A 12508-nucleotide genomic window follows, 5' to 3' on the forward strand; every position below is an offset into this window, starting at 1 on the left:
TATCTTTTTTAAAAAAAGACAATGTTCACTCCTTAACGAACTTGCATATAAAGTAGAGCCTAGTGCCCAAGCTTATATCATCTAAATGATGAACACATGCAAAAAGTTTTTAAAAAAAGAAAAAGAAAAAATAGAAGCAATTGAGATTGGTCATCTGAATAAAAACTGCATGATGCTTACATATTCTACCATAGCCAGAACATTCAAGAACATTTAGACAAGGAAGTGTGACATGAGCTGCTATGAACATTTTTAACCCCTCCATAAAAAAGTGAAGGTGTTTATAGACATTAAAAAGGTACACATCTATTAAGTCCATCCACAACACAAAACCACAGAAGAACTACATTCAAAGTAAAGTGTTGGCTTAACAATTTTAACAATACCTCATAGCCTTAAGCAGCTGTATTAGTAAGAAAAAGCATATTCAAAATAATTTTGGAAAAAAGAATCACTGCTCCTGTGCAGTTGGCATTTTCCTAAAGAAAAAGCATTAAGCATCAAAAGGTCCTAGTCTAAGTGGACATTGGTGTATACCAAAGCCATTCTCATTGACTAGTTGGGCCTTTTGTATGTTAGTCATGTAGCACTTTCCAACAGTGCATAGTTGGGAAATCATGACCAAAGTATAACTCAGAAACTTTAAAGTCTTTGAACCAGACTCACTGATGGTACAAGTAAGTACAGTTCCAAGAATGCAATACACTTGGGCTTATTTTCACTTGTTGTACCTTTTGGTCCATAACATATGGGAAAGAAGGGGAAAAAAAGTGAAAAAAAAAATTATCTCTCATCTTCTAACTAATGCTCAATGAAAAAGCAGTAAAAGCTCTGAATCCCTTTTTACCTCCCCAAACTACCTGCCTTCTCTGGGAAATAATTCTCTCCTTCCCACTACTTCTTATTTGTCATTGTCCCTAAACAGGACAGAAATCCAGGGACCTTGTGGAAATCTGGGGACTCCGTAACCTCTAAGCTCATGTCAACTAAGAGAGAGAGAGTTTGGAACTGTAAATCAGATCCAGTTCCTCTTTAAATCCAGGGAAAGGAGCCTCCTTAACCCATACAAGAGAAACTGATGGGCAGCTGGTTCCCATCTAAACTATGCAGAGAGAACTGGAACCAATATAGGGCTCCCCTCTGTATTTTAAAATGAACAGTTCCAGTTCTTGAGTATTTCCAAGAGTATGAGGAGTGAGGCAATTGACCTGGCAGGAAAGAGAAGAAAAACGAAGCAAGAAGAGATGCCCTTCAGGCTTTCTGCCTATTCTATCACAAAATTAAACAAAGAGCTTACCAGTTTTCCAGTTGGTAGAAATTGAAAAGTAAACAAAAAATCCCTTATAAAACCATTTTGTTTAACAAAGAGTACAATTGCAAGTAATAGAGAAATTGCTTTTATAAGCCTTTATAAGCTGATCCTTTCTATTTTCTTATTCCCAAATAAACTAGTGAGGAACTACAATAAACTTTAAACTTAAAAAATACATGCTGAGTGGAAAGATATCTTGCTTAAAGCTCTGAAAAAGGAGTCACAAGTTTCAAAATACAAACAGAATCTATGAGGAACCACTGACACCACTGCAGTTTGTGTTTGGAGACACTCATGCACAAGGGTAGCTGAATGCACAAGTCACAACATTCAAGGTGTGCACCAGTCCAGTGACTGATCTGCACATACCCTGTTGTGACTGACTTAATGGTGAACTAAGTGACCTGGCATGTTTCTTTAATGGACAAAATTGGTTTATAAGGTTTAAAAAATCAACAAAAGGCAACCAAAAAACTGCAAACCTACAATGCATAAAACTTGGAAAGAGGAAATGTGCACTGTGTTACTGGAACCAAATGTGATTTTTCTAAATGTATTACAGATGTTGTTTCCAATGAATACATTCTTGTCTTTGTAACATTTAGCCCAGAGGAAGTTTGAAAGAACAAGTTATAAACCCTTGAAAAGAGAAGCTTATAGTACAAACACTGGAAGGCCCTTAATTATGGTATAGATGCCTTGGCACTGTTACAATAACAAGTAGTACTCTATGAGTGACTGATACAGGAGGCAATCCTTATTTAATATCAGTCACACTTCTAACTAGTAATAGAGCCTCCACAGCTGAATTAACAGATATTTGCTTTGCTTATCTTATGGTATACTACTTTCAATGAAAATTATTACTTTATCCAATTTTTGTGTATTTTCTAAAAATATTGTTACTTAGACCACCTGCTTATGTCACCTATTCTTCACAAATACTATTACCTACACACATCTGTGTGCTAATTTCCCTTTCAGGAAAATTCCAGCAAAATAATGGTTCTGCCTTTGACAAGGTTATGCAGTGACTTTAGAAGAGGAATCAACTAACATGTCAACTGTGTTTTCATTTAGTAAAACTTCAGACTTAACCTTTGCATTAACATGAAACTCCTTGCCTTTAAGGTATCCTATTAAGGTTCCCAGTGGCTGTGCTTTCCAGACTGTGGGGTCAGTAAACAAGCTAATACAAATTAGTCTCACAAATCCTTAAGACATTAGTTATTTTTAAAAAAACAAGGTGTCAGGTAGAATTCCTCCTTTGCAGACTATGTTATTTTTGTGCATGCAGAATTCCCTATCAAGGATGATGGTAACACAAGAGAGCAACATGTAGTATGCAGAACTAGTGGTAAACCAAGAGGAACTCCCTATTTCAGTAGTGTACACAACTTTACTGGAAATAGTAGTGTACCTGATTCACAGAATATTTATTTTAACAAAAGGACATTCTGCACTGTGTATGAACAACATATTAGTTGCACAGTCTTAATACCACACCAGAATTAAGCTGTGAGCAGAATGAGAAAGTACAGTGATGCCTGGAGAACCACTCTTCTCTCTTGTGTTTCACATTCTTGAAGGTTCAAAGTCTCTCTCTTCTAACAAGTTTATAAGAAGGGAGAAGCTGTCTTTTACTGCCTCCATATCATCCAATGAGCAGGGTTTAAGAATCCATCGCTTTCCACGTGCAAGTGGCTCAAGTTCAAAATATTTTTTGATCTATTAAGAAAAAAAAGAGACACCAATGTATTAATATTATAATGACAACACACTGTCTCTCTCTCATCTAAAAAAAAAAAGCACCACCCAAAGCATCAAAAATCAAAATGTAAATGATCAAGATACTAATTTTTAGAATCTTACCCACAGCTGTTCTTATAATACAGGTTATATGATGTGACCTGAAAGTTTTTTCTTTAGGGGTGAGTGACCTGCTTGGAAGCTACCATTCTACCCATACATTTAACAGCATGGGAGGTCTAGGGAAGAATTATATGAACTTAAGGCAAAGAGCAAAGCACATGAATTAAGTGTTCAAAAACATAGCCAAACCAGCAAAAGTAACTAAGAAATTTTAGGTTACGTTTGTACTTTAATGTTAAAGCTGTATGTTTCATCATACACTTATTGGTAAACACTTAAGATGCAGAATTTGTTTCTTAAATTAATTTTGTTTTTTTAAATTAAACATAGAAGACTAGCACACTAATGTGATTAGAATAGTAATAAATATTATATGTGAGACATGATGGTTTTCTATGATGGCCTTTGTTCAAAATCTAGCATGTTCCAGCAGACTTCAGCTGCTTATTAACAATACCTAATAATGCCTATAAAGATGGAAGCCTTTTAACTAAACTAATTCCATTTTTATTTCTGCAGCAACCATGCAGCAAGGAGGCATAAGAATATGATGCAATATAGAATTGCAAGTTTTAAGGTGATTATAAGCCTTTGACAAAATAACTGAGGAAGATGCAGTTTCTGGGAAAGACCAATCGTCACTGATGCTAATTGCACCAACTGTCAAGGAAGAAACACAGACCGACAGAAAGACTGAGAAAGAAAAGATTTTCATTTAGTAGTATACTCCAATCACTTTTCAAAATAGCAAGTACTATATAAAAACATATTTTTGATCTTATCAATGCCTCTTAGAAGAAGACAGCAGTTTGCAGGTTATTTTGGTCCACAGATTACCATTTTCATAAAAATTTTAGTCTTTGATAGTATTTGATCCGATAGTATTTGATCCAAAAGTCTACTCATGTTTGACTTGTCAAAACAGACAAGTTTTTTAGTTTTTACATCCAAAATGATATCCATCAATACTTGCTGTTGTCAACATACCAACAGAAATATTTAGTGCTGACTTAGTTTGAACATTCTTGTTCCTTGTAATTATTGCCAAATATTCTTAATTTTCTTTTATCACAGACTGAGCCACAAATACACAAAACAACAGGAACAGTTACTCCTATTGTGGTAGGCAGCAGAGGCCCTAGACAGGCAACTGGAGCCACACTGTGCAAGGCTCCATGTGCAAGGGAGAGGGAAAAAAAAAAAGGCTTCCAAAGCCCAAACAAGCTGCAACATCTCTATGCAGCTCTTATAGTGTCTATACAACAGTTTTGTTTATCTAATAATGTATTCTAATAGAAGAAACTGACTGTAGTTGTATCAACTCACATAAAACATAATTCAACTGTGACAATGCATCAGGAAGGATTTCTTATTTTTTAGAAGGGAATTTTGAGCAGAACTTCTAGTAACAAATATCAGAAAACAATGGTGGTTTTGAGATGGGAATTTCTGCTTCCTGCAGCTAAGATACAGGTGTAATCTTTTAAAATCTATTTCCAACAAAGCAGAATTGTATAAATAACAACCTGGAAACATTTGAAAACGAAGCATGGTACTTGACATTCACTTCCCCTCAAACAAATTTCAGAAAACACACAAGTTGAAATAAATGGGGCTTCAACAACCAGTATTTTAATATTAGCATAGTTACTTTTTAGCATTGCTATCTCAGTGCCATATTAGTATGTTAGCATGGTTATATGTGAACAGAACCTAAATACTAATCTCTGTAAGGGATATACTGCAATATCTCCTGCAGCTGAAGTGACACCAAATTGAATTTACCCCCATTATGTTGTGCGATTTGGTATACTACTTCTATAGAACTTGTTTAGCATAACTTGCTTAGTAGCTAAATTTGGTGAAACCTTAGGCCTCAAGCTGTGAACTTTCAACTAAATATGTTAAACTTTTACCTAGTCAAGTAAAAGAAGGCCCCAGAGCCGGTTTGAGCCAGAAGATAAGGAAGCTACATTCATTAATGGAACCTGCAGCCTTAGAGATAAGAAAAGAAATGGCCTGCCTAGAGACAGTGAAAGGACCCAATGAAGAACAGGAAGACCCCAGACCCTAATATTAGTACTGGTCTGAACCGTCACATGAGGGGTGGGGAATTTAGATTTTAAGGGTATCATTGCCCAGGGATTTATTTCTTTGAGGTCCCTCTTCAGAGGCACCCAGCTCAAGCTGTAGCGCTATTAATAAAAAGGACTTTATAGAAGAATCTCTTTTCGGTTTACTGATTCAGCGGAAAGCTAGAGAAAGCTTCACCCTGTTATGGTGACTGGCATGAGTAATTTCCATAACAGTTAATATATTGAATTAATGGCACTGATCATAGTATTGGAGAAGAAGGGTAAGAAAGCTCCCTTGCCTCTTTCAGTAACAGCCTCTTTGACTGCTAAATAAGGGAAGTAAAAGCTGCACAGAAGCATAACAAAGCAAGGTGCCAGTGCAGCTAGCTGATGGAGCAGCCTGCTGGTGTTAGGCTGACAAATATGGCTAAGCAATTTGAAATGTTTTGGACCCACAACCCAGAGGATGTCCACCACATCCCCTCTACTGGAAGACTATTGCCATCAGCCCCTTGAGCTCACTGAAGTCTGTCTGCAATCTTATTTACACAGCCTTTTGAATTAAGGCTATACCATATGAAGAAATTATTAGGAAAAGGTCATTACATTGTAAGGAGAGTACTTGGGTTTTAAAGCATTAAATATCTAAATTTCTATTCCAGCAGTAAAACAGCACCAACTGATTTAGTAAAACAAATTTTGCAGAGAAATTGTTTATTTCAATGTCCAACGTTGATTAAAATTTATTATTTACTATTTCTCAGTGTGTAATCAAAATGTAACAAAATCAGCAATGTGCTGTCATTTTCCACACCTAAGGAACAGTTCAGAGTATCTGCATTAATAGGCCTTAAATGAATGCTGAAATTAGTGATCGTTAAGCAGTGGCTTTTGAAATGGGAAGTTTTGATAGTGGTATGAAAGCACAACTGCTTGTATTCATATAAGTAACAGCTATTTTGTTCATACCTACAGAGAAAAATGATTTGCTAGATCACTTGTCTCTAATCCAAATATAGAAGAATAACATTAATCAGCTTACAAATAATAAATAACTAAACCAGAAGTAGCACAGAAGTGATCTTCCACAACCCGGGGGACACTTTGTGGTATGTTGCTATATTACCTCATTAAACTTCAAACTACAATGGAGTTTACTAAACCCCAGAGCTTTGCAAGCAGCCTCTACTACTTTGAAAGTTCCACAAAGAAGTATGCAGACACAAATATTTTCCAATTTACTATAACTTCTCGCCCCTTTAACTCAGAAGATGTCATTCAGTTCTAAAAACAAGTAAGTTTTTTCAGACTTAAAAAGGAACCCTTTTTTACATGTAAGAGTGTCATGGTTAAGCCCCAGCCAGCAACTAAGGACCATGCAGCGGCTCGCTCACTCCCCTCTCCCCCAGTGGGACGGGGGAGAGAATTGGGAAAAAACTCGTGTGTTAAGATAAAAACAGTTTAATAGGACAGAAAGAGAGAAGGAAACAACAACGATAACAACAATAATAATACCGACAAAGGAATGTACAAGAACAAGTGATGCCCAATACAGCAATTGCTCACCACCCGGTGATCGATAGCCCGTCCCCGAGCAGCGATTCCCGACCCCCAGCTAACTCCAGTTTATGTACTGGGCATGACGTCGTATGGTAGGGAATATCTCTTTGGCCAGCCTGGGTCAGCTTTCCTGGCTGTGTACCCTCCCAGCAAGAGAAGCTGGACTGTCCTTGACTACTTAGCAACAACTCAAAACATCAGCGTGTTATCAACATTTTCTCATCCAAAATCCAAAAGATATCCTCACACTAGCTTCTGTGAAGAAAACCAGCTCTATCCTGACTGAAACCAGGGCAATGTGCTCACAATTGTGGAAGCAACCACCGGATGGCTGGAAACATACCCTATGCCCCATGCCACTGCCCGGAACACTATCCTGGGCCTTGAAAAGCAAGTCTTATGGTGACATGGCACCCCCGAAAGAATTGAGTCAGACAATGGGACTCATTTCCGAAACAACCTCATAGACACCTGGGCCAAAGAGCATGGCATTGAGTGGGTGTATCACATCCCCTATCATGCACCAGCTTCCGGAAAAATTGAACGATACAACGGACTGTTAAAGACTACATTGAGAGCAATGGGTGACGGGACATTCAAACATTGGGATAAGCATTTTGCAAAAGCCACCTGGTTAGTCAACACTAGGGGATCTACTAATAGAGCCGGCCCTGCCCAATCAAAACTCTTACGTACTGTAGAAGGGGATAAAGTCCCTGTGGTGCATGTGAGAGATATGCTGGGGAAGACAGTCTGGGTTACTCCTGCCTCAGGCAAAGGCAAACCCGTTCGTGGGATTGCCTTTGCCCAGGGACCTGGGTGCACTTGGTGGGTAACGCGGAAGGATGGGGAAGTCCGATGTGTACCTCAAGGAGACTTGATTTTGGGTGAAAATAGTCAATGATTTGAATTGTATTATGTTAATTGTTACGCAATACAGTATGACATTGCTACTATGGCTGCTATCTACCCTATCAATGGTATTACAGTAAGAATCACCCAGACTGATGAAGAATGAGCTTCACTGAAACCAAGCAACGTGCAGCAGTGATGGAACCAGAACTGGCTTCAGCAGCTTGCACCCAACAAATCCCTCGAGACCGACATCTTTGACCTGCAGACCATGGACATGGACCGTGCCAGATGACAATCCAACACCACATACCATCTCCCCTGCCCTGAGAGACTGCTATGATGGATGAAGCCCAGAGTCATGGACTGACTGAACTCCACAGACATTTTAAAGTGATGGCCCATGAACTAAGAGAATGGTATCTGTGTGTATATATTAAAAGACAGGAAGAGTAATAATGAATAACTGGAATGTATTGAAAAGTATAGGACCTGGGCATAACGTAAACGGTATGGAATAAGGGGTGGATACTGTCCTGGTTTCAGCCAGGATAGAGCTGGTTTTCTTCACAGAAGCTGGTGTGAGGCTATGTTTTGGATTTGGGATGAGAAACTGTTGATAATGTGCTGATGTTTTGGGTTGCTGCTGAGCAGTCAAGGACAGTCCAGCTTCTTGTGCTGGCCTGCCAGCGAGCAGGCTGGGGGTGCACGGGAAGCTGGGAGGGGACACAGCCGGGACAGCTGACCCAGACTGGCCAAAGAGATATTCCCTACCATACAACGTCATGCCCAGTACATAAACTGGAGTTGGCCGGGAGGCGGAAATCGCTGCTCGGGGACGGGCTGTCGATCACTGGGTGGTGAGCAATTGCTGTATTGGGCATCACTTGTTCTTGTACATTCCATTGTTGGTATTATCATTGTTGTTTCCTTCTTTCTTTCTGTCCTATTAAACCGTGTTTATCTCAACCCACGAGGGTTTTTTTTCCTAATTCTCTCCCCCGTCCCACTGCAGGAGGGGGAGTGAGTGAGCAGCTGCGTGGTGCTTAGTTGCCAGCTGGGGCTGAACCACGACAGTCCTTCAGGGGCTTTAAATGCTTGGCTTGTTTGACCACAGTGCACGTGGAAGTGTCTGTGGAGTTCATTCAGTCCGTGACTCTGGGCTTCATTCATCATAGCAGTCTCTCAGGGCAGGGGAGATGGTATGTGGTGTTGGATTGTCATCTGGCACGGTCCATGTCCATGGTCTGCAGGTCGAAGATGTCAATCTTGAGGGAATTGTTGGGCGCAAGCTGCTGAAGCCAGTTCTGGTTCCATCACTGCTGCACGTTGCTTGGTTTCAGTGAAGCTCATTCTTCATCAGTCTGGGTGATTCTTACTGTAATACCATTGATAGGGTAGATAGCAACCATAGTAGCAATGTCATACTGTATTGCGTAACAATTAACATAATACAATTCAAATCATTGACTATTTTCACCCAAAATCAAGTCTCCTTGAGGTACACATCGGACTTCCCCATCCTTCCGCGCTACCCACCAAGTGCACCCAGGTCCCTGGGCAAAGGCAATCCCACGAACGGGTTTGCCTTTGCCTGAGGCAGGAGTAACCCAGACTGTCTTCCCCAGCATATCTCTCACATGCACCACAGGGACTTTATCCCCTTCTACAGTACGTAAGAGTTTTGATTGGGCAGGGCCAGCTCTATTAGTAGATCCTCTAGTGTTGACTAACCTGGTGGCTTTTGCAAAATGTTTATCCCAATGTTTGAATGTCCCGTCACCCATTGCTCTCAATGTAGTCTTTAACAGGCTGTTGTATCGTTCAATTTTACTGGAAGCTGGTGCATGATAGGGGATGTGATACACCCACTCAATGCCGTGCTCTTTGGCCCAGGTGTCTATGAGGTTGTTTTGATGTTCTTCAGTGGCCTGACTCTTGGATACGTGAGCATCTACATGGCATACTTTTCTGACTAGATTCTCTAGACGGGCAGCAATATCTTGCCACAATTCAGCAGCCCAGATGGGCTTGCCTCTGCGTCGCCAGTTGCTCTGCGTCCATTGCTGTAGCCACCCCCACAGAGCATTTGCCACCATCCATGAGTCAGTATAGAGTATTGGCCATTTGTCTCGTTCAGCAATATCTAAAGCCAGCTGGATGGCTTTCACCTCCGCAAACTGACTTGATTCACCTTGTCCTTCAGCAGTTTCTGCGACTCATCGTATAGGGCTCCATACAGCAGCTTTCCACCTTCGATGTTTGCCTACAATACGACAGGACCCATCAGTAAACAGAGCATATTGCCCTTCGTTCTCTGGCAGTTCATTATATGGTGGAGCCTCTTCAGTGCGCGCCACCTCCTCTTCTGGTGATATTCCAAAACCTTTGCCTTCTAGGCAGTCCATGATCACTTCCAAGATTCCTGGGAGATTGGTTTCCTATTCGAGCCCGCTGTGTGATAAGGGCGACCCACTTTCTCCACGTAGCATCATTCGCATGATGTGTAGAGGGGACCCTCCCTTTGAACATCCAGCCCAGCACCGGCAGTCGGGGTGCCAGGAGAAGCTGTGCTTCAGTACCAACCACTTCTGAGGCAGCTCGAACGCCTTCATATGCTGCCAATATCTCCTTTTCAGTTGGAGTATAGCGGGACTCAGATCCCCTATATCCTCGACTCCAAAACCCTAGGAGTTGACCTCGAGTCTCTCCTGGTGCCTTCTGCCAGAGACTCCAGGTAGGGCCATTCTCCCTGGCTGCCGTGTAGAGCACATTTTTAACATCTTGTCCTGCCCGGACTGGCCCGAGGGCTACGGCATGAACTATCTCCAGTTTGATTTGTTCGAAGGCTTGTCGTTGCTCAGGGCCCCATTTAAAATCGCTCTTCTTCCGGGTCACTTGATAAAGAGGGCTTACAATCAGACTGTAATTTGGAATATGTATTCTCCAGAAACTCACAACGCCCAAAAATGCTTGTGTTTCCTTTTTGCTAGTTGGTGGAGACATAGCTGTTATTTTGTTGATCACATCCATCGGGATCTGACGACGTCCATCTTGCCATTTTATTCCTAAAAACTGAATCTCCTGTGCAGGTCCTTTGACCTTACTTTGTTTTATAGCAAAACCAGCTTTCAGAAGGATTTGAATTATTTTCTTCCCTTTCTCGAAAACTTCTTCTGCTGTGTTGCCCCATATGATGATGTCGTCAATGTATTGCAGGTGCTCTGGAGCTTCACCCTGTTCCAGTGCAGTCTGGATCAGCCCATGGCAAATGGTAGGGCTGTTTCCACCCCTGGGGCAGTCGATTCCAGGTGTATTGGACACCCCTCCAAGTGAAAGCAAACTGTGGCCTGCACTCTGCCACCAAAGGGACTGAGAAAAACGCGTTAGCAATATCAATGGTGGCGTACCACTTGGATGCCTTTGACTCCAGTTCATATTGAAGTTCTAGCATGTCCGGCACGGCAGCACTCAGTGGCGGTGTGACTTCATTCAGGCCACGATAGTCTACTGTCAGTCTCCACTCTCCATTAGACTTTCGCACTGGCCATATGGGGCTGTTAAAGGGTGAGCGAGTCTTGCTGATCGCTCCTTGGCTCTCCAACCGACGAATCAGCTCATGGATGGGGATCAGGGAGTCTCTGTTGGTGCGATATTGCCACCGGTGCACTGTTGTGGTAGCGATCTGCACCTGTTTTTCTTCAAAACTCAGCAACCCCACCACAGAAGGGTCCTCTGAGAGACCAGGCAAGGTGGACAGCTGTTTAATTTCTTCCATCTCCAAGGCAGCTATACCAAAAGCCCACCGGTACCCTTTTGGGTCCTTGAAATACCCTCTCCTCAGATAGTCTATACCCAGGATACATGGAGCCTCTGGGCCAGTCACAATGGGGAGCTTCTGCCACTCATTCCCAGTTAGGCTCACTTCGGCCTCCAGCACAGTCAGCTGTTGGGATCCCCCTGTCACTCCGGAAATACAGATGGGTTCTGCCCCTATATGGCTTGATGGCATTAGGGTACCCTGTGCACCAGTGTCCACTAAAGCCTTATATTCCTGTGGGTCTGATGTGCCAGGCCATCTAATCCACACAGTCCAATAAACTCGGTTGTCCCTCTCCGCCTGGCTGGAGGCAGGGCCCCTCTAGTCCTGGTCATAGTACTCATTACCCACTTCTTGTACATAGGAATCAGAAGTCCCTTCAAGAGGATCAGAGGTGAGATCAGCTCTTCTATTCTTTCTGGGAAACTGCCCACTGGAAAGTGGAGCAACGATTTTTCTGGAGGAACCTGAACCCCCCTTTGTAATTGTTTTTTCTTGCAGCTCACGTACTCGTGCCTCTAGGGTCAAGGTAGGTTTTCCATCTCACCTCCTCATGTCCTCTCCGTACTCACGCAGTTGAAACCACAGGGTGGCTCGCGGTGTGTATCCTCTATATCCTCTCCCCTGAGCAGAAGAACATTTACTCCTAATAGCTGAGATACTGGTCCATATAGGTAGGGCATATCCTCTTTCAGTTGCTGGAACTCCCGGGACAGTTTCTCTACAGCAGAGACGCAGGCCCGTAGGGAGGAAGAGAGACTTTCTTCGTATTGCCGGAGTTGGCCAGCCAATTCATCCACCGTTGGTCTCTCTCCGTCTTTCTAGGCCATTACTGCTAATGAGTTGGCATATGATGATGGTGCACTCCGTACAAACTTCCGCCACATAGGTTGCGTGCAATTGACTTCATCTGGATCTTTGGATGATTGTCCATTGTCCAAGTCACCATAAATCACTTCCAGCACAGCTAGCTCCCTCAGGTACCGGATACCTTTCTCCATGGTGGTCCACTTGCCT

General features: G+C 42.1%; 1 protein-coding gene across 2 annotated transcripts in view; it reads right to left on the reverse strand.

The window, feature by feature from the left end:
* Window positions 1-2761: 2761 nt before the first annotated feature.
* Window positions 2762-12508, reverse strand: part of LOC309415113 (ADP-ribosylation factor-like protein 15) — a gene marked incomplete at its 5' end in the record, with an annotated part of 220773 nt that continues 211026 nt past the window's right edge. For both annotated transcript variants that reach the window (XM_082012562.1, XM_082012561.1), the window contains one exon: window positions 2762-3040. In XM_082012562.1, the coding sequence (XP_081868688.1) occupies window positions 2888-3040 (153 nt within the window). In that variant the 3' untranslated portion in view covers window positions 2762-2887. The remainder of the gene's footprint in view (window positions 3041-12508) is intronic.

The sequence above is a fragment of the Phaethon aethereus genome (assembly GCF_964289735.1).
Source record: "Phaethon aethereus genome assembly, chromosome: W".
Taxonomy (NCBI): Eukaryota; Metazoa; Chordata; class Aves; order Phaethontiformes; family Phaethontidae; genus Phaethon; species Phaethon aethereus.